General features: G+C 51.8%; 4 protein-coding genes across 11 annotated transcripts; 2 read left to right on the top strand and 2 right to left on the bottom strand.

Moving 5' to 3' along the window:
- On the bottom strand, positions 1 to 4,699 carry TMEM234 (transmembrane protein 234). Of its 8 annotated transcripts, XM_037827865.1 has the most exons (5): positions 4,663 to 4,699; positions 4,220 to 4,371; positions 3,356 to 3,422; positions 1,049 to 1,141; positions 1 to 736 (listed from the first exon to the last, which is right to left on the bottom strand). In XM_037827865.1, exons 1-5 carry the CDS (start codon positions 4,676 to 4,678, stop codon positions 642 to 644), a joined length of 423 nt encoding a protein of 140 aa, XP_037683793.1. In that variant the 5' UTR covers positions 4,679 to 4,699; the 3' UTR covers positions 1 to 641. The 8 variants fall into 8 exon arrangements, with proteins under 8 accessions (XP_037683793.1, XP_037683790.1, XP_037683791.1 ...); XM_037827862.1 differs by lacking the exon at positions 4,663 to 4,699 and having other exon boundaries at positions 4,220 to 4,655; XM_037827863.1 differs by lacking the exon at positions 4,663 to 4,699 and having other exon boundaries at positions 1,049 to 1,129; positions 4,220 to 4,655.
- A 44-nt stretch (positions 4,700 to 4,743) lies between these two features.
- On the top strand, positions 4,744 to 11,244 carry EIF3I (eukaryotic translation initiation factor 3 subunit I). The gene is made up of 11 exons (XM_037827854.1): positions 4,744 to 4,805; positions 4,901 to 4,993; positions 6,262 to 6,349; positions 6,645 to 6,710; positions 7,668 to 7,817; positions 7,902 to 8,029; positions 9,637 to 9,747; positions 9,868 to 9,957; positions 10,251 to 10,324; positions 10,847 to 10,939; positions 11,066 to 11,244. The coding sequence occupies exons 1-11, from the start codon at positions 4,803 to 4,805 to the stop codon at positions 11,145 to 11,147; spliced, it is 978 nt and encodes a 325-aa protein (XP_037683782.1). The 5' UTR covers positions 4,744 to 4,802; the 3' UTR covers positions 11,148 to 11,244.
- Positions 11,245 to 11,299: 55 nt separating this feature from the next.
- LOC119527634 (myotubularin-related protein 9-like) lies at positions 11,300 to 17,405 on the bottom strand. The gene is given in 11 exon segments (XM_037827855.1): positions 11,300 to 11,613; positions 11,696 to 11,712; positions 11,714 to 11,845; positions 13,087 to 13,307; positions 13,391 to 13,532; positions 13,698 to 13,859; positions 15,225 to 15,451; positions 15,904 to 16,077; positions 16,193 to 16,318; positions 16,557 to 16,665; positions 16,833 to 17,405. Coding segments are annotated over 11 exon segments (1,629 nt in total). The 5' UTR covers positions 17,018 to 17,405; the 3' UTR covers positions 11,300 to 11,479.
- Positions 17,406 to 19,782: 2,377 nt separating this feature from the next.
- On the top strand, positions 19,783 to 21,291 carry FAM167B (family with sequence similarity 167 member B). The gene is made up of 2 exons (XM_037817872.1): positions 19,783 to 20,194; positions 20,883 to 21,291. Exons 1-2 carry the CDS (start codon positions 19,943 to 19,945, stop codon positions 21,111 to 21,113), a joined length of 483 nt encoding a protein of 160 aa, XP_037673800.1. The 5' UTR covers positions 19,783 to 19,942; the 3' UTR covers positions 21,114 to 21,291.
- The last annotated feature ends 29 nt before the right edge of the window (positions 21,292 to 21,320 follow it).

Here is a 21,320-nt window from a genome sequence, read left to right as displayed (position 1 = left end):
TTGTCTGTTTACCACAGATTTATTGAAAGCTATCACTTGCTAGGTGTTTGCTTTGTGCTGTGTGCTGCAGCTGGACAGTGCCGGGGCCCACAGTTGTCTACCTGTTTGAGAAGGGCTGGGCATTTGAGGATTCTCGCCCACCTCATGGGTGGGACAAGCAAGGTCAACAGACAGCTCATCTCACCTACACCTGCTGCTTCTGATGGACCTTCTTCCCCTCAACTCCACCCCTTCAGTCAGCCAAGGCACTCTGAACCTTGGAGGCCTCCTGTTTGCATTTCTAGCTCAAAGTCCACAGCTGGAGTCCTGAGGTTCACGGCCACTGCCAAGATGGCCCAGATCAGGCCACAGTAATGGTGGCTGGGCTAGGGCCAAGGTGATGGCTGGGCCAGAAAGGTTGCTGAGGGTGAGTGTGAAGTCTCTTGTGCTAAATATTAGCAGCTGAACAGCACTTGAAGGTTACAAAACCCTTTCATTCATGTTCTCTTATTGTAACCCATGAGGTAGGTGTTATCCCCATACGTGATGAGGAAGCTGAGGCTCACAGAGGGAAGCTGCTAGGTCCATCTGCTCACTGTCCTGCACTTCATGGCCCAGGGTCTTCCTGGAGTCAGCAGAGCTGCCGAGTGGGCTCTTGCCACTCAAAGGGTAGTCTGCTGCCCCTGGGTCTTGCTCACTGAGCTTGTGATGCAGAGTGTAATTCCTGTCACGGTGAGCACCATGCCTGCGACTGCCCCTGGGATGAGGGGCAGAAATCAAGGGCCTCTGAGCTCAGCCATGCCAGTAGGAGCTGATGCAGAGCAGGGGACAGAGCTCAGGTAGGGTGTGGTCCCAACCCCCACCCCAACCTCTGTCTCCAACCCAGACTGCCCAAGGGAAGGAAACTTGGAAGGAAAGGATGAGAGAGCTGGAGGCTGAATAGAGAAGGGGGCAGGATGGGGAAGCCCTCTCCCCACCCATCCATGGGAGATGGGCTCTGGAAAGTAACTAATCTGGGTATGCCAAGGACCAAGTAGCTGCTTGCCACACTCGCAGTGGCCTGACTTACGTTTTCCACCAATATCTTCTCCAAGGATCTTCCCAACAATCAGCGTGAACACGATGGCCAGAGAGTTACAGATGGGTACTGCTAGGGTCAGATCTGGGTGGTTAGAATGAAGAATCCCTGAGATGTAAAAAGTGTCTTTCTAGGCACAAAACACTTTCATTTCATTATCAAGATGGCCCTTCATTTTTCAGGTGAAGTCAGAGCAAAATTTAGGACTCACCCAGGTCTTTTGACTCCAAGTTCAGTGCTCCCTCAAGATTCTGAAATGAAGACCTGTTCCCCAAGGCGTAGCACCATTGTGGTTTGATGGCAAACAGACAGACACCCAAAACCCAAGGAATGCAGTGGAACAAGTGCAATAAGTCCAAGCCAAGTCACTGTTTATTAAGCACATACTATGTGCTGAGTGCTCTATGCCTTATACCACTTATTCCTCACAACAGTGCAGGGAGAGAATTATCACCATTTTGCATAGGGAAAGGAAACAAAGGCTCAAAGAAGTCACATACATTGAGGCAAATTGAGGATTTAAGCCAAGGTCTGCCTGACTCCAAAGCCTGTGCCTTTATTGAACCAGATGGATATGGACAAACCACAACAGCAGGGAAAGCACATTTTGTTTGTTTCAGCTCAGGCATGGGCCTTAATGGAGTTAAAGAAAAGACAATAAAATGTCAGAAGTGGGAGGTCAGGTACATGTTCAGGACAGCCCCACAGAGTAGAGGTCACCATAGTCCAGGATCTGTTCCTTAGTTTTGAAGCTGCAAGGGACTGACTCTTGATAAACCAGCTGCTGAGTTACTTGTTTTACAACAAGACTCGTAACTACTAAGCAGACTTGGATACTCATGTTGGCTCCTCACCACATTCTTTCCCAGCATTCCCAGGCTTCACTTGCTTCAGGGAGAGGAGGGAACTGTCCTGCCCTCATTCCCTGCCCAGTCCCTGGTGTGCCTGGCATTACCCATCCATAAAACTGCCACACCACTCCTATTTACTCATTCCTACTTACTTAACATTACATACCTTACATGGCACGCTGTGCTTGCTAAAGACTTTGGTTTGAAATGGGAGACAGCGGAGGGGAGCAGCACAGTGCCATGGAAGAGCCAGGGCATTGGAGGGAGGCAGACTTAGGTTTCCCAATGTAATCTTGGTTGGGTCATTCAAACACTCTGGACCTCAGTTTCCTCACATGTAAAACCGTGATTGCAAGATAACATTTCCTTTGTAGGGTTGTTGTAAGATGAAATATGATAATGTATGGATCTTGTCCCAAGAGATGCTTGGCCAGTAATGACTACAGTTCTGAGTATTAGAAAGTGTGTTGTTAGAAGATAGAGGCAGAGCAGGTGATGAGATACCAGGGTCCTAAAACTGCCATTTGCTGACACCTTGGTAAATGGTTCACTGCAGGGAGCTGGCCAGAGGATTCAGCATTCCTGGGCAGCAGGGAGTGCATTAAGTCAGAGGTTTCAAACTTTCTTTAAAGGGAATCTTATGAGAAGCCAAAAGTGTAAAACAGATGAAAGCAGAGTGACTCTAGTTGAAACTGGGGTGGCAGATTTGGAGGCTGGCTATCGCTTTGCCCTTCCATGGCCTCTGAGGGGTTCCCCAGTGCTATCTGGGGCCTAGAATCCCCTCAGTCTCTTAGAGGCTTGGGTGAGACTCCTGGGCAGCTGAAACACAGCAGGAGGTCTTATTATAGAATTGAAGAGTATAAAACTTTAAGTAATATATGGCTTCAAATCCATCTGCACTGATAAGCTATGGGACTTAAGAGAGGTGAAATAAGTTGCCCAAAGTTTTGTAACTTCATCCCCTGACTGCAGATAATCATATCTGCTTCACAGGGTCATGCTGGAAATTAAATAAAATGTGTAAAACTCTAGCACAGCATCTGATGCAATAAAAGGCAGTCAACAAATGCTGGGGGAAAGGAAATTTATATTTATTGAGCTCCTACTGTGTACCAAATGCTTCTCAAATATTATTGAATTTAATCCTCACCATGCAATAAAGCAGACCATATAAAATCAAGAGTCAAATAAGGGACTTGCTCACACATAGGGGAAGCAGACACATCAAAGCCAGCACTTAGTACAGCAAGATGAACCTTTCTCTTCCGCTGCCGCTCAAAGCTATCAAACCAACCCTAGTACTGGCCGCATATTCATAACCAGCCCACTGTGCCATAGTGCTCAGAGAATAGGGTGCAAAGAGAGAACCAGAGAGTGGACTTTCCTCACTGATGTGAGCAAGTTATTTCAAGGGCCCTCCCCAAGATGACTCAATCCAGAGACCTACCTGTTGATGCCAACGTGAAGTAGTAGAGAAGGGAGCCACACTGGTTGACAAGAAAGGGCACCAGGTACTGGAAACAGGGTAAAGCTGCATTCAGTGTGGTTGCTAGACTGAGCAATGCTCCCCACTTTGAGCTTCTAGCATCTATGTGCCTTTCCTTAGAGAGAGGAATGGTTAGAAGGGCCCAGGGAACACTAAGTCCTCTCAGAAGGACTTTTCTAGGGCAAAGAGGGAAACAGTTACTGACTAAACTCCATGCCTTTACCCTGGAATGCCCTCTCCCTAAGATCTATTAGTTCCCATTCTCTCCATTCTGGTAGGTCCTGAGTGTCAACGTCACCCTCTCCAGGAAGCCTTCCCTGAGTTCCCCAGCTCCAGCCTCCCACCTCTGAACACACAAAGCACTTTATCTGTACCTCTCTCATAGCCCTTAGCCCTGAGAGGTGGTTGAGTCCATGTCTTGTCTTTCCCTCTACCTAGATTGGCAGCCTTGGAGTCAGAGGCATTCTCCATAACTCTCCTCATTCCTCCCTGCACAGGGCCAATCTAAGCTCCAAGCCTTCCCTCTGGAAAGGTCTGTTGGAGAGATCACGGTAACAACAGCAGCATCCATGGATTGAGCACTTCTTATGTACTAGGCCCAGTGTGCCTCATCTCACTTAAGCCTCACAACTGTGCTATAAGGTAGTTTCTATTAGTATCCCCATTTTACAGATAATGAAACATAGGCTCAGGAAGGACAAGTGACACATTCAAAAACATCTAGCTTGTAAATGGTGGAGCCTGGATTTTGACTCAGACCTGTTTGACTACCAAGACCAAATCCTTAGCGGCCACCCCAGAGTGAAGGGCCGTTTACAGACGCACCTCAGTATTCAGGAAGAGGGTCTTCATCTCCTGCAGCAATTGCTGGGCCCAGGACCGCTCATGAACCTGCTGCAGGCCGGCAGAGGCCCGCTTCAGCAGCGGCTGAGTGCCACCCCACAGAGCGGCCACCAGCACCAGGGCCAGCACCTGCCCTGGATGGAGGTTTAAGTCACCCTGCCGGCCCTCCCCAGCCGGCCGCCGGCCCGGCCCGGACCTCCCTTGGCCTCCCATCCCGGCCCGGCCCTCTCCTGGCCCACCCTTATCCCCAGCCTGGTCATATCCCTCCTTCGCATTCCGACATCCCGAGTGCGACTGGCAGGCCTGGGGAGGCCGGAGACGTCAGTCTAGGGGCCTGGGGTCCGGAGTTATAGCAGAGGGAAAGGTTGGGCAGTGGAGGTGGATAGAAAATAAACAACCGGTGGGGGTCGGGGTCGGCTACCCACCTACAGTCGCCGCCATGGCAACGCCGCTGTCTTCTACTTCCGGGAACCGGGGGGGGGGCGGGGAACCCATAACCCGGAAGTGGAACCAAGGCCTTTTCCGGTTCTGCGCACGCTATCGCTTCTCTCGCGTTGCCGCTGGGATGGTGAGAGCCACTGAAGGGGGTTTGTTGGTGTGGGGGTCCTGGGCTGGGGCAGGGGCCCGATTCCGGGCGCTGACACTCCCGTCCTGTTTCCACAGAAGCCGATCCTGCTGCAGGGCCATGAGCGGTCCATTACGCAGATCAAGTACAACCGCGAGGGAGACCTCCTTTTCACCGTGGCCAAGGACCCTGTGAGCGTGGCCTGGAGGGCGGGCGGGACCAGCGTGGTGGGGATGGGGGTGTCCGCGAGAGGGGAACCAAAGAGTGCACCGTTCTGAGAATTAGGGAGAAACCATCTCGGGGGTAGGTGGGTGGGAGCAATTTACCGGAGAAAATGGGAGAAGAGCCCGATCGTTGGTGGAAGGAGGAGGGTAGCCGGGGAGAATAAGAGCAAGAATTATGGGAGGGGGGCGAGGGTAAGCTGTTCAGGGGCCCGGGACGAGTCTGTTTTGGGGAAGAACGAGCATTATACCAGGATAAGAGACAGACCATCCCTTGTAGGGGAAAGTTGGTCCATGGGCAACGAGGGAAACATAGGATTTGAAGGTCTGTTTAAAGGTTACCCCTTTTTCAGTCACTTTCTGTTTCTATCAGTTCTTCCCGACCCCATCCTGCACTCACAGTGTGCAAACATCCTGTTGCCGTACTGCTGTTCCAAGCACCTCCATAGAGAGAAAGTTAACCATGGTGTTTAAAAGTGGGGGTTCTGAAGCCAAACAGACCTGCTTTAAATCCTGACTCCTGCATCTATTAGCACTGTGGCTTTGAGCATGTCATTTAACCTTTGTAAACTTCAGGTTTCCATTTTTATAAAATATAAGTACCAGTAGTACCTCCCTCAAGTACCTCCCTCAAGGTATTCTTTAGGATTAAATGAAATTATTCATGAAAGGATCTTAGCACACTGCCTGGCACATTTGAGTGCTTAATTAACATCAGTCATTTATATTTTAAACCCCTTAGACATCATTTTACTGGAGCCTCACAGCTACCCTTTGAAGGAAGCATTTTACAGATGGGAAAACTGAAGTTCAGAGGGGAGAAGAGCTGTATTTGAGACAGTAAACTGAGATAGAGGCAGAGCAGTGCTGGAACGCAGGCTTCTCTACCAGCAACTCCTTCCACTTGGACAGGGCACCAAAGCAACTGTTTTTCCGGACTGAAGCTCAGCTTGGCCTTTTACTCTTCCAGGGGTTTGGGAAGGGGAAAGCAAGAGTCCAGGGACAGTGGCAAAGAGGATGTTTTTGCAAGCCTCCTGATCCCGTGCAGTCTTTCTACAGGAAGGGAGGAGAATCCAGGAGACGGTCTTTTTATTAGCTCCCTGATAATTTCCCAAGAAATAAGCAGGAGAGGGCAGAATCTGGTCTGGCTGGAGGCTGCTGGGGATTCCTGGGGTAAAAATAGGAGATTGTACTGTCCTGCTTGGGATGTGTAGTATCCTGTCATTTGATTCCTCCAGATTGTCAATGTATGGTACTCCGTGAATGGTGAGAGGCTGGGTACCTACACAGGCCACACTGGTGCTGTGTGGTGTGTGGACGCTGACTGTATCCTTGTCTTTGCTCTGAGTCTGTGCTCCCAAGTTCTTCAGCAATAGAGAGGCTGCTGAGTGGGAGGTTGGGGGTTTCAGATGGTAATGTGAGTCTAGAGAATGATACCTCCCTGTCTTCTCTTCCGTGGTTGGGATAACATTTGGGACAGGTTCCAGTTCTGGATGAGGAGGTGAGAATCCTCTGAGGTAGGAGGGGGGGAAGAAAGACTGAACAAGGATGTGATTCGTTTGGCCTTCCAAAGGACAAGGGTTCAGGTGAACTTGGCCGTGTTTCTTAACACTCTTTTCAGGGGACACCAAACATGTGCTTACCGGCTCAGCTGACAATAGCTGTCGTCTCTGGGACTGTGAAACAGGTAAGCATGGGTCATTCACTTTTTCAGCATTTAAGTGAACAAGTTCTGAGGAAATGGAGATAAATCCAGAAACAGTTCCCAATCTAGGGAACAAGAGACAGCCAAGAAAATGAGGAAGATGGAAGAGAAAAGAGGCATTCTTGTAAGATAAAAGCCATGTTGGAGGAAGCATAGAATACTGTTGGAGGAAGAGGGAACAATTGACTGCCTGGAGTTGGGTAGAAGCAGTTGGGGAAGGTTTCCCAAGGTAAATGTTATGAGCTGAGGCTTACAGGATGAGAAGGATTGCTTTTGGCACATGTGAGAATGAAGCCATGGTGAGTGTCACATCCAAGTCATCTCTTCTGGCTGGAGTTCTTGCTTCTTGGAGGGTAAAGTAGATGGACAGTGGAGAAGACAAAGCTGATGAGGTAGGCCAGGGCCAGAACAGAACTTGATGGCCAAACTGAGGAGCTTAGCTTTGTTCTGTAGGTCTTGGCAAGTTGTGGAGTTCTTTGAGCAGGGCAGAGTGGTGGTCCATTTACTTCTAGCAAGTTCAGGTAGCAGTGAGGAGTATGCATTGGAAGGGCTGAGACTGAAGACAGGGAAGCCTTTTAAACTGCTCTGTTTAGTTTGTATTTACTGGGTACCCAGTTCTATACCAGGTTTATGGGTACTGGGGACATGCAGAGAAATTAGACCAGGTCTTTGCTGTGGAGGAGCGCCATCCGAGACGGAGACAGATTTTTTGCAATCCACTGTGAGCAGTGCCATATTAGTGGGATGTCTGAGGAGGCACTACAGGGAAGAAGTTAAAAGATTTGAGCCAAAGAAGTGAAAGTCAGGTAAAGGAGAGGGGTGGGTTGGAGTTACTGGAGCAGGAGAAACAGTAGGACATGATGATGGGCAGGTAGGGAGTGTCCTCCCCACTGTGGCAATGGATGGGTAAGTAGCAGCCCAGACTTTGCCTGTCCCCAGGGAAGCAGCTGGCCCTACTCAAGACCAACTCAGCTGTCCGGACCTGCGGCTTTGACTTTGGGGGCAACATCATCATGTTCTCCACGGACAAGCAGATGGGCTACCAGTGCTTTGTGAGCTTCTTCGACCTGCGGGATCCGAGCCAGATTGGTGAGAGCTGAAGCTAGGGCTGGGGTGGAGGAGATTCGGGTTGAGGTGAATACCCCAGGGCCTGACATATGCTGCTCCACACAGACAACAACGAGCCCTACATGAAGATCCCTTGCAATGACTCCAAGATCACCAGTGCCGTCTGGGGACCCCTGGGGGAGTGCATCATTGCAGGCCATGAGAGCGGAGAGCTCAACCAGTACAGCGCCAAGGTAAGGCACCACATAGGGCCTGAGCCCACCAGAATGATTCTTTATGAGAGCAGGAGCAGTGCAGTGGTTAAGAGCAAGGGCTGGATTCAAATATAGATTTCACCACTTTCTAGCTGTGTGGTCTGGGGCAAGTTACATTACTTCCCTGGGCCTGTTTATTAGTAAAAAAAATTTTAAAGATCAAATGACATCAAGTATTTAACTTGTCATGGAGTACTCAGGACATATTAGTAATTATCACAAATAAGCATTTTCCTGCTACCACTGAGTGCCTGGATCTGTACTGGGCTCCAAGCTCACAGACATGAATCAGACATGATCTCTGTCCCAGGGGGAGACAGACTTGTAAACAGATAGCACATGAGTCAGAGTGTGAATTGTGCCTCGACAGGGTGGAAGGTGCACTCCGTCACAGAGGAAGTAGGTGTGCATTAAGCTGTGAAGAATAAACAAAGCTTCTCCAGGAAGGAAAGGGCATGCCACAAGCAAAAGGAACAGGAAAAGCAGATACAGTGCATGGATTCTTCAGGAAAGGAAGTCTGGTGTCATTAGAATGTGGAATTAGGGAAAGTAGATAGGGACTGGGTTTTAAATGTCCTTGGGTGTCAGGAGCTAGAGAGTTTTGATTTTCCTTTAGGTAGTAATCTTTAAAGGGTTATTGATGATTGTATTTTCTCTGAAAGACTTTTCAGACTGCAGTTTGGAGAAGGGACCTGAAGTAGGATAATAGCCACAGGGATACAGAATATTAGACAGATTCCAAAGATATTTAAGGGTGACTAATTAGATTGAGGGGTGAGGAAAGGGTCAAGTCCAGGTTGTCTCAGATTTCTGATTCAGATGCCTGGGTTTCCGGAGCTTCCAAAGCACAATACCATAAAGGTCACTCACTGACTGTGTGGCCCAGGAGGAGCCAGGCCTACCCTCTGGAAGGGAATGGGTCCAAGATCACATGGCTATACTGGGCTGATCCCAAAATTCTGCCCTTTGTATTATACAGTTGAGCTGGTTGTTTAGTGGGAAGGGAAGTCAGGAGATAAGAAGGCTTTTGAGGAGACCAAAAATGATGGACATGCAACAGTCCCTGTGGGGTGACTTGACCAAGACTGTGGGTGGGAAGGGGGTGTGAATTTGGCTTTCATGCCTCTTCTCTGAACCTTAGTTTCTTCCTCTTAAAATTGAGGTGGTAATACCCACTTCAGGGGATCGTTGAGGATTAAATGATGTATTATTAAGTGCTTGACACAATGCTTGGCAAATAGTGGCTGTTCAATAAATGTTCATTGAAGGAAGGAATAAATGGCAACTGCTCTACCATTTTAATATGATTCATTAATGAATCCATAGATTTGTGGCCATGAGTATGTTTTTTTCTAATTCTGGATGGCCTAGCAGTGTTTGTGAAACTCACACTCATGGGCCGGGTCAGGGTGTGGTACTGGGCCCAGGGAAGGGAGTAAATATTGATTCAGGGGGTACGTAGGCAGGCCATGCCCAGGCCCACTCTCCCCTTGATGGGGCAAGAAGTAGTGTAGAACCCTGGCTGAACAGTGGGGCAGGTGAGGCTCGGGGCCGGTTAGAGCCTCTTTTTTTTTCCCCTGCTCCAGTCTGGAGAGGTACTGGTGAATGTCAAGGAGCACTCCCGGCAGATCAATGACATCCAGTTGTCCAGGGACATGACCATGTTTGTCACCGCATCCAAGGACAACACAGCCAAGGTGAGCCTGCGGAAGGGTCAGGCAGGGCTGCTCCCACCCGCCTGCTGCACAGCTCCAACCTGCCTGACTTCCCCCAAGAAGGCGCCTTTTCCAGATTTCTTCCCTGCCTTCTCTCTCCAGCTCTTTGACTCCACAACCCTCGAACACCAGAAGACTTTCCGGACAGAACGTCCTGTCAACTCAGCTGCCCTCTCTCCCAACTATGACCACGTAAGGGAACCCCTCTAGGCATCCTGCTTAAGCCTCAGAAAGCTTCCTGGATCTAGATGTTTGTCTGGCAGTTGGGCCACAAACCCTGGGGGGAAATGGTGTCAGGCAGAGGAGATTCCCCGAGCAGTGGCAGAGCAGAATGGTTGGGTAGCCCCAGGGAACAGGGCAGGAGGTGGCTGAAGTGTCTCTTAGTCCCCCTCCCTTCATATCTTCCCAGTCTAATGGGAGGGAAATAAACAGAAAAAGGACTTGGTTGCCCTTTCTTTGGGCCTATTAGAGTTTCTTTCCTTCAGGTGGTTCTAGGTGGTGGTCAGGAAGCCATGGATGTAACCACAACCTCCACCAGGATTGGCAAGTTTGAGGCCAGGTAAGGGAGGAGGGAGCTCTTCCAAATTGAAACCTCACACAAACCATATGACTGAACAGGCTGCCCTTATTTCATTGGCTGCTAGAAAATGCAGCCAAATTTGCAGTGGTTCTGTAATAAGTGTGTAACTTAGTTGATTTGAGCGTGAACTTTCCTCTGAGGCCCTAGACACATCATTGTATTTCTCTGTGCCCAACTTTCCTTATCTGTAAAATGGGGACAGTGGTAATACCAATACCTACCTCATAACATTGTGCAGATAAAATAAACAAGTGAATGCTTGTTACACTCTTGGAGCACTAACACGTAGTAAGCACCAATAAGTGTTAGCTGTATATTCAGGCAGACATTTGGGTCTAGTCTTCCCCTAGCTTCATCTTATTTTGTTCACATTCATTTCCCCTTGTTCCAATTTCCCCATTTTATTTTTTGTTACATAGTTTGCCCTTGGGGAGTGCCACCTCAGTAGTGTTTGGGAAGAGATGGAAAATGAATTGTGTCCTTTCACCCCCTCTCCCCCAGGTTCTTCCACTTGGCCTTTGAAGAGGAGTTTGGAAGAGTTAAGGGTCACTTTGGACCTATCAACAGTGTTGCCTTCCATCCTGATGGCAAGAGGTAGGGCCCCAGCTAAGGGAGCTGAGCTCAGCTGGGCCAGGTCTCTGCCCCTCTCCCATGCCTTGCCCCGCAGGCCTGCCTCTTCCAGAACAGGCTTCTGACTGATCCCTGGCCGTCTCTTTCCAGCTATAGCAGCGGCGGCGAAGATGGTTATGTTCGCATCCACTACTTCGACCCACAGTACTTTGAGTTTGAGTTTGAAGCTTAAGAAGCTGGATCTCCATCCGGACCAGGAGGCTGCTCACAGAAAGTTTAGGACTCTGAGAAATAAATTAGTCTGGAAATAAATGTCTTCTGGTCAGATATTTTGTGGGGTCTGTTTCACCATTTTCCCTTCTCACTGACACCCCAGCAAGCCGATGCCAATCATGGATACCTTTATTATTTGGACCTTCTCCTTACACTTTGGACACTTCAAAACTGGAATGTCAGTATTGTTGGCTAGGTTGGGTTGCAGGCACCCTCACCCAGGGTCGGAAGTCGCTAAGGGGCCTAGAGAGGTCTCAGGAACATCTCAGTCACTATCCAAGGAGCCAGTGCTTAGGATTGGGGCTCTGAGTCTGAGGCTGTTGGCTGAGAGTCCCCTGTCTTCTCTCTTTCTGTCACTATTTGCCACACCTTCTCCCATGCCACCTCTGAAGGCTCAGGAGGGCGGGTCCAGCGCAGAAACAGGCCTGAAGAGGAGGAGGACAGGTTAGGAAGTTGACCAGAGGGATAACTCCCCCTGGGCAAAGGGGTTGGGGAGGGGGCAGTCACCTTGCCACAGTCGCAGGCTGGGGCTCCACAGAGGGCCAGATGGCCAAGGGATTGAGGACGTAGAGTGGGTTCTGGAGTTTCCGCTGTTCTTTTGGCTGGTTGAGCCCAGACCACAGGGAGTGTGTTCGAGTCCTCACTTCACACAGGCATCTGCAGGGAGTGGAGGAGTGAGTCCGGCTCCAGCCATGCCCCCTGGGATTCTGGGGTAAGAGCTACACTGGGGCAGCAATAACCTCTCATTTTTCCTGCAAAGTTTACTGTCAGTCAGATCCTGTACTGGAAACTAGAATAGAGCAGGAACAAGTTCTTCAGCTGTTCTGCATAGAGGGAGAAACCAAGTTAGCTTTGCCCAAAAGTGTCAAGGAAGTCTCATCAGGAATGTGATTTTTGATGTCTGAGCTGGGTCTATCAGCAGAAGTTGCCAGGTGTGCAAAGACAGGGAAACATTTGGGAGAGGACCCACATATGCAAAAGCAGAGTGGGAAAGAGCCCAATGTGAATGTTGATAGGTCTGGACCAAAAGTTTTAGAAAAACTTAGGAAAGTGGAGTCAGGGAGAGCAGTGAGGAGGCTGTTTCAGTGGTCCAGGTAGGAAGGAACAGGGGTTTTGATTAGGGCAGTAGGAAGGATGTTCTGACAGGAGGGATCCAAGCTAAGAGTGAAAGTGAATACGAAGGATGGGGAGAAGGAATAAAAGGTGACAGTTTTCTAATTGGATGTCCCACTAGAGGGGTTAATAGAAACAAGATGCCCTCCTCCCCGCCCCCCACCTACCCCCCGTTCCTCAGCGTGATGAGACAAGGTGGTTTATGGGGGCTTACTGGGAGCATGTGCAACCAGCCACCCAAATAATAAAAATAACTACCGCTTCTTGTACATATCTGTGTGCCAGGAGTTATGCTAACCTCAGTTAATCCTCACACCCACCACCCCTGTAGATTATGGCTACTAATTTTGTCTTCCCGGTGCTACAGATGAGGAAACTGAGAGGTTTCCTCAAGATCACCCAGCAGGTGAGAGGTGGAGCTGGAATTTAAGCCCAAATATGACTCAGCTTTCAACCCCTATGCTACTACTTCACTGGAATCGACCCTGCAAAGTGGCAGAGAGCCCCAAAAATGATTTCTTTTGGCAGCAACTTTCCCCTTAGATCCTTGTTTTCTAGCCAGAGGCACACTTGCTCTTGGCTGTGGGTGGGATGGGCAGGTCTGAAGAATTGGCTTTATGTAGAAGTTAGAGTCATGTGCGGTCCGGAGGTAGGGGAGGGGAGGACAACAGAGTTCTCCTAAAGAGAAACTGTTTTGTTCTAAGCAAATAAGGTGCCAATGCAGCAAGTGCTGACCCTTTTCCTGTGCCTGCCCCCTGCCTCACCTTGGCACCCCCTGAGCTCACCTCTCTTTTTCGCTGTTGCAGAGGAAGGTGCCAAAAGGGGAGGCATAGGCGTGATCAAACAGCGCCAGCAGCAGCCCCTCCCCAAACTCCAGCGACAGCGGGAACTGGCAGCCCAGCTGCCACACGCAGTCCAGGAAGAGGAGAAAGGTGGGTGCCTCTTGCTTGGGGCGGGCGTGGGACAAGGCTGAGTGGGCACAGCGCACCTGGAAGGGGTGGCCGGCCTGGGAAGGGAGCAGAGCGTTGGGCACGAGGAAGCAGGGGTTTCTGGATGGAGGGGTAGGGCTGGGGCTGGCTGGCCACATACCTGGATCCACTCGCGCTCCACCAGCTCCTGGAATCCAGCCATGGTCCGGTTCATGGGGTCCAGGATGAGTTGGGCCAATGAAGTCACGAGCAGGGTGCTGTCTGTGCCTTCAGCCCCATGCACAAGGACCCAGGCCCCTTCCCTGTGGGCCCAGGGCTTCAGTCAACAGCAGCCAGGAGTGACCGGGCCAGGAGGAGAATGGCCCAGTTCCAGGCTGCATTTGCTTCCTGAGACACAGCTTTGTGCTCAAGGGTTGAGAACCCAGCCCTTTCTGCCCTGTTCTCTGCCTCATAGGTGGGGGCCTTACCTCTCCATGCCCTGGGCTGCCAGGCAGGCAGTACTCAGCGCCTCCTTCACGTGTGCCAGCCAGCGGCAGCCCTCTAACCGACTAAGCCAGCGGTCCATGCTCTGCTCCGGGTCCCCACAGGCCTCCACCAGGCGCACGAAGCTCTCCTGTAGGGGCCGCCCCCTGGGCAAGTGGGAGCCTGGTCAGCACTCCGCAGCCCGCGTTCCTAGTGTACATGGCCTGGGAACAGGAGCATGCCAACCCAAGGAGAGAGAAAAAGAACCCTGCCCGGGGGCCCATGTGATGGGTGGGACACGGGATCCTTTGGGGGGCCCAGTCTCAGAGAGCACAGAATCCACTGAAGAGCTAATCTGATGGAAGTACTTCCGTATCCTTGAGGATTCCCCATCCAGAAACCCAAGACCCTCTGAGGAAACCTTGTCTGTTGGGAGAGTAAGGGGAGTTTACAGCATTATCTGGGAAAGGGTCACAGTCCTCTGGGGAAACACAGAATGCCCTGGGAAGCCCCCGATTTGATGGAAGTGTCACAGTACCCTGGAAGTTCCCCAGTCTGATGGGACAGGTACAGAATACTCTGGGGATCCCCAGTCTGATGTGAGAGACACAAACTCTTGGGATTCTGGCCCTGCTTCTAATTCCCAGAAACGGCTCTGCTCAAGGTCACCAGTGACCTCTTATCAGAAAATCTAATGGAGACTTGTCAGCCCTGTTTAAAAGCCTTCAGTGACTACCCACTGCCTATAGGATAGAGTCTTAACTCGTGATCATGGCTTTCAGGTTTTTGCTGTGCCTGCAACCCCCATCTCTCTCCACTCTCGCCTCACACTCTACACTCGCACCATACTGAAGTACTTGGAATTCTCCAAACTGGACAAATGGCCAGGCTCTTTGCAGCTGTGCACCTGCAGTTTCCTCCACCTGGAATGTCTTTTTCCCTCCCTCTGGCTCTGTCCTCCTCCTCTTCCAGGTCTCAGCTAAAGCATCCTATTCTCAGAGAATCTTTCTTTGGACTACCAAGAGGATGCCTCCTTTGGGCTCCCACTTACCCTTCTGAATTCTAATTGCCATTGACCACTGATCTCAGCCTTGTCTGGACTTGTTGGCATATCAGAGCCCCTGGGCTCAATCAGTGTTGGTTGAACAGAGAGTTTGTATTCCAGAAAGGGGAGCAGTCCACTCAGAGCTCCAAAACTCCCTCAAGACATCCTCTTGGCACTACCATTGCTTGGGGACAGAAGGACACATACCCTGGGCAGGCCCTCAGGGCAGGGCTGAGTCTAGTGAGAAGGTGCATGTGTCTATGTGTGTATGGGGTGTGTTCCAGGAAGACAAATTTCGGTTTAATGTCAAGAGGTTGGGATGCCTACAGAGTAATGAGCTCTAACAGTGGGGATGTGCAAGTGGGGATGGCCCACTTTGCAGGATGGCAGTCTCCAGGGTTCCTAGCAGATGCATCTAAACACACACACACCAAGAGTCCTGCAGGAGAGCCTAGGAGAGGATGGGAAGCCCTGCGGTGTCCCTCACCTCTCCAGGGGCCGGTGCAGCCGTTTCCAGCCAGGATAGGCGGCCTTGGCCTCGGTGCCACCGCCGGTTATGCGAGCCTGTTTAGCGGCCTGGGCCGAACACGTGTCCACGATGTAGCCCCGGGCCCCGGGCCGAGCCCCCGCCAACACTGCCCGCAGCAGCTCCTCATCTTCGGCGCAGCGTCGCTTCTGGGGGCCGGTCAGCGGCTGGCTGGAGCGTAGCAGCACCTGCAGGCAGGGACCCAGCTCCGGAGGCCATACCCACCCGGCCCGGGCTCAGGGACTGCGCTCCGGGAGTCCCTCGGCCGGGTCTGCATGGAACAGGGCTACAGATGGCAAAGGCTTAGAAGTGGAACTCGCGAGGGGTCGGTCCCTCCCTGGGTGTGTTCGAGGCTGGTGGGGGGAAGGATCCAGTTAGACTGTGGGCGGGTCCTGTGTTTGACAAAGAAGGGACTGGGGTTCTAGCAGCCCGGACTGGCCGGGGGCGGGGTCAGGGAAAGGCGAGACCCCGACAAGCGCGGGGGGGAGGGGCCTATTGGAGGCAGGATGGGATTGGGGCCAGAGGAGGGCGATATCCCCAGCAGTCGTCTGGCGGCGAATAGGCCGGACCAGAGCAGAAGAAGGCCAAGAAGGGAAGCAGCCGGTCCCAGGGGCGGAGTCTGGGGAGGGGCGGGGCTCACGGTTCCGCTGGGAGGGTGGTAGTAGCTGAGCACCCGGCAGCGGCCTCCCTGGCGGAAGCGGGCGCTGCGCGCCAGGGTCTCGTCGCCCACCGCGCGAGGCACGATCACCGCGCGGGGGTAACTGGGGCACAAGCTGAAGTCCTCGTTCACCTCGCTCAGCCGCCACGCGTTGGTCTGCGGCGCAGGGAGGGGCGAAGGCCAGATCTAGGGCACCCAGTGAGTGCCCAGTCCCCACTCCCTTACCAGGCCCGGCGCTTCCACATCCCCAGGCCCCCACGACCGCGCCCACCTCGCGAGCTACTCGCTTGTAGTAGCTTTCGGGCGGGTGGAAGTGCCAGGCGTCGCCCAATCTCAGGCCCTTGGGACAGTAGAAGAACGGAAAGGAGGTGATGACCGATTCCAGGGAGGACAGCGCCTGGGGAAGGAAGTCAAAGGGCTGGGAAAGGTCGGAATCGACTCAGCCGCCCCTTTCCAGCCCTTCCGCTCTGCAGCTTCCGCCTCTCCACATACCCCTCCACCCTGCATCCCCCACAGCCATTTAGCCGCGTCCAGGGATAACACTGGATGTGGATTTCCCTCTCATAGTGGCCTGTTTCCTCCCCTCGGTACAGGATAGGGGTTGTTTAAGGGCCTCTGTTGCGCCCCCGGCGTACCTCAATGGAGCGGGCGATGTCCAGAGTCGCTTCCACACCCTCTATGTCCAGCTGGAGCACCCGCAGATCCTTACAGCGTAGCGTGATGGTGCCCGAGTCACCCGCGACCCTGGGGACAGACGATCCCAGGCTCAGTGTCCCCCGTTCCCCACCGGGGGAAGAGAAACAAGCCTTATAGGATGGGACTTGATGCAGCTCTAATTGCGCTTGCCCTTCCCCCCTTCCCTGCCGAGCTGCGCGCGCCCCAACTCTGGGGACTCCCCCGCCACGTCTCACCGCTTCTCGATGGAGTCGACACTACGTAGCAGCAGCAGCCACAGGTCCGGGGTCGCCTGGGGCCCTGGCGAAAGCAGCAGGTGGTGACCAGTGACGCACAGCGTGCCGCGCAGCGGGGGCGCCTCCGGGCCCCGCAAGAGCTCGGCTTGGGCCCGGCCAGTACGGATCAGTTCGGAGAACTCCATGCCGCCCGTGGGGGGCCTGGGGCCCTGCAGAAGGACAGGCTCCGGGAGCAACAGGCGGGGCGGGCGCGGGCTCCTAAAGGGACAGGAACTGGCTGGGCAGCTGGCGACGCCGGCAGGACAGCTGTTAAGGAGGCCCCTCCGAGGAAGGAATCGCACGAGAATTTCCCCTTCCTATTGTCCGCACCTCCAAGCGAGGACCCAGGCTAGAGCCTGTTACGGGAACCTCTATTTCCTCATCTGTGAAATGGGGAGAATAATCTTGCCTAAAGCTCTTAATCCAGTGCCTGGATCGCAGGAGGCACTCAATATTTTAATTTTTTTAAACCCTGGAGTGCTGGCACTACTGTTGACTTAAAAATTAAAGAAAAATAACCACCTCTTCCCCTGTACTCTGATGAGAGTTCTGGAAAGGGTGGGCGTGAAATGGGGAACTGCCTGCTTTCCCCCATACTTCCGAGGCTTGGGTGGGGGAAGCCCCTTGTTCTACCTTAAATGCAAGCAGCTGTGTAGCTAGCGCCCCTCCCCCTCCACAGCTGGAAGGCCCTGCAGGAGGGCACCCTCTACGGGGACCACTTTTGTCAGAGTTCTGCCCTCGGGAGCCCCATCCCCTATCACTCCATCCTTTCACCAAGTGTGTATTTCCTGCCACTAAGCTGGGCCCTGTGTTTGGTGTTGGGGACCCAGGGATGACTGAGGAAAGTTCTGATGGCAGGATTTCAGTTTGCCAAGAGACAGACTTAGAATGGTAAATTATCAGGTTAAACCTATTTAATGGAGGACCCATCCATCCATTCATCCATCCAATTATTCTTTCGTTCCTTAAGCACTGATTTCTACCCTGTGTTGGATACTGATACCTAAGAAGACCCACTCCTGCTTATAACAGGCCTTCTGGTCAACTAGTTCCAGCCTTTTTTTTTTTTTTGCAATATTCTTCTTTCAAATGAAAAAATGAAATCATAGGTGGACCCCCGTAAAATAAATACAACATTGGAATTGCTGTACAGAAAATAACAGACACAAAAGAATACAAATTGTGAAGTCCCAGACCAGGACCAGCACCTGGTAATTTATTAGAAATGCAAATTATCAGGCCTCACTCCATACACACTGAATCAGGAACCCTGGGAGTGGAGCCCAGCAATGTGTTGTTGTTGTTGTTGTCTTTCCCCTAATATTAGAGAACTTGTAGGTTTATAGAAAAATCAGGTAGAAAATACAGAGTTCCAATATAACCCCCCCACTCACACTTTTCCTTATTGTTAACACTTTGCATTAGTGTGGTAACTTTGTTCCAATTCATGAAAGAATATTATTGAAAGTGTACTTTTAACTATAGTCCATAGTTTACATTAGGGTTCAGTGTGTGTGTTGTATGGTTCTTTTTAAAAAACAAAAACAAAAACAAAAAAACATTATTCCAGTAACATATATATAACCTAAAATTTCTTCTTTTAACCACATTCAAATTTATATAATTCAGTGGTGTTAATTATATTCACAATGTTGCGCTGCCATCACCACCATCTATTACTAAAACTTTTCCATCACCCCAAACAGAAACTTGGTACCGATTAAGCATTAACTTTCCATTCCTTACCTCCACTTCAGTCCCTAGTAACCTGTATTCTAGTTTCTGACTCTATGAATTTACTATTCTAATTATTTCATATCACTGAGATCATACACTATTTAGTGTCTGGCTTATTTCACTCGACAAGTGTCTTCAACGTTCATCTATGTTGTCACATGCATCAGAACTTCATTGATTTTTAATGCTGAATAATATTCCATTGTATGTATGTACCACATTTATTTATCCATTCATCAGCTGATGCACACTTGAGTTGCTTCCTTCTTATGGCAATTGTGAATAATGCCACTGTGAACATCAGTGTGCATATCAAGCATTCGGTTTTTAACAAGCTCTCCAGGTGATTCTGGTGCATGCTAAAGTTTGAGAACCACCGGAAATACACAAAATGGCAAGACTGATCAATGTGGTCAGAAAGTTGGGTAGCAATTACCCTTAAGGGAGTAGTGACAGGCGAGGAGCCCAAGGAAGGAATTCTGGGGTGCTGGTAATACACCTGCTTGATCTGGGTTCTGCTTACAGAGGTGTGGTCAGGTTGGGAGACTTTCTCAAGGTGTGTATTTGTGATATGTGCATTTTTCTGCATGTGTGTTATATTTCAAATATTTCAACACTATGTTTTAAAAAGGGAAATGATCTGCTTGAAGTCCTGGGAGGGAAAGGGGGAAGGTGGCTAAGAATCCATCCACAACTCTGCCCTTCCCTCTGCCCTGATGAATTTCCAAGGAATCTTAAGGCTCCTTAGAGTATAACTTGAAATCACTGATCTGCCCCAACTGAAACCCAGAGAATGTCAGTGACTTGTCTAAGGTCCCTCCAAGTCAGCCCCAGGACCCTGGTCTCCAGGGTCCAGCCAGGGCTCTGGACACTATTCCTTTGCTGAAGCGCCAGTGTCATGAGTGGGGACAGAGGGCAACTGGACAGTCTCCTCTCCCTTCCCCACTCACTTGAATTGGGACTTGGGGGTAGGGCCAAGACTCTGGTGCAGATGATGCTTTCCTTATCCTGGAGCAACTTCCTTTCTGGGAACTGGGTGTCTCCTTCTGGGCAAAAACAATAAAATTCATCCAAGGGGTCAGAGGTGCAGGGCTCCTCCTGCCCGCACCCGGATGGGCATCACGTGGCTCCCTGGGTTAGCAGTTCAGGAAAATCCCAGTCCTTGTATACTCGGTCTCCTACACCCATCTGCTCACCCGCGCTGTCACACTCAGCCTCTCAGGCCCACCTTGAACATTCACCATCACGCACACCCTGGCACACCCCTTTCACCCCCAGCTTCTGCCACCTCTCCCTGGGCAATATTGCCAGCTATTCCCTACCCCAACTCACCCATGTCCCTGGGGTCATTGAAATTCCAGGCAGTGGGCGAAGTGGACGAGAAAGAGGAGAGCCTGGACTCTGTGAAGGCACTAACGGCGAAGCTGCAGCTGCAGACACGGAGGCCCTCCTACCTGGAGTGGACGGCCCGGGTCCAGAGCCAGGCCTGGCACAGGGCCCAAGCCGGGCCTGGGCCGGGGGGATCTGGGGCCATCTGCGGCTTTGACTCAATGGACTCCGCTCTTGAGTGGCTCCGTCGGGAGCTGGTGAGTCTGCTGGGGATGGGAAGCCTTGCCGAGGCCAGTCCTGCTTAGGGCCCAAGACCAGGGGTGTGGGGAGGGGGTGAGAAAGGACCCTATACCCCCCAGAAGCTGCCCATTCCTGGGACTCTATCCTGAGGGTAGGAAGCCAGGAAGGGATTTGTTCTGTGTTTTGTTCAGGGAGCTTTGCTGAAGAAGAATTCCCTCCAATTCACGGACTATGTACCCCTGTGGCCCTGTCCTTGAGGGGGCCACCAGTTATGAATGGGAGAAGATATGTCTTCTCCTACTCTGGGAATTGCTGTATCCCAAAGATTCAGTGATGCACAAAAGGAGGCAATGACTAAGCTGGAGGCAGAAATCTGAGGAGTTGAGAGTTGAACAGGGGACTCTCAACCCAACATGTGCAAATATAAAGATTCCCAGGCTCCAACCTGGAGATCCTGCTTGGCTGATCCAAGAGGGCTGGGCCCCAGGCATCTGTATTTGTTTAATAATAGCTCCTTAGCTTGGTTTGAGAACCCCCCCGCAGAGCCAGATCTGAGAGATGGGGAGGGATCGAGCTGGGGTGAGAGGAGGCTGCAGCAGACACGACCGGCACAAAGGCCCAGAGTGTTGACAGGAAGGGACAACTGGCTCAAGGGCAAGAGCAAGGGCTAGTCCAGCCAAGGCTCACACCCCCTCTTGGTCACAGAGGGAGATGCAGGCTCAGGACCGGCAGCTGGCGGGGCAGCTACTGCGGCTGCGGGCTCAGCTGCACCGGCTGAAGGTGGACCAGGCCTGTCACCTGCACCAGGAGCTGCTGGACGAGGCCGAGCTGGAGCTGGAGCTGGAGCCAGGGGCCTGCCTTGCCCTGGCCCCCCTGCTGCGGCACCTCGGCCTCACGCGCATGAACATCAGCGCCCGTCGCTTCACCCTCTGCTGAGGGCCGAGCGCTAGGAAGGGAGAAGGGAGGGGGTGCCCCAGAGGCCCCAGCACCTGGCAGAGGGTGGGGGTGAGGAAGGGGCACCCCCTACCCCGCCCCCCGCCCCAGCTGGGGATGGGGAGAAGGGATGATGCTCACAGATGCACACACACACCCCACCAGGCTCCTCAATAAACACCGTGTCTAATTTCTGCCAAGGTCTCTGCA

The sequence above is a fragment of the Choloepus didactylus genome, chromosome 2, assembly GCF_015220235.1.
Source record: "Choloepus didactylus isolate mChoDid1 chromosome 2, mChoDid1.pri, whole genome shotgun sequence".
In the NCBI taxonomy this organism is placed as follows: domain Eukaryota; kingdom Metazoa; phylum Chordata; class Mammalia; order Pilosa; family Megalonychidae; genus Choloepus; species Choloepus didactylus.
The sequence above is the reverse complement of the archived record's forward strand: the minus strand, read 5'-3'. Positions and strand labels throughout refer to the sequence as shown.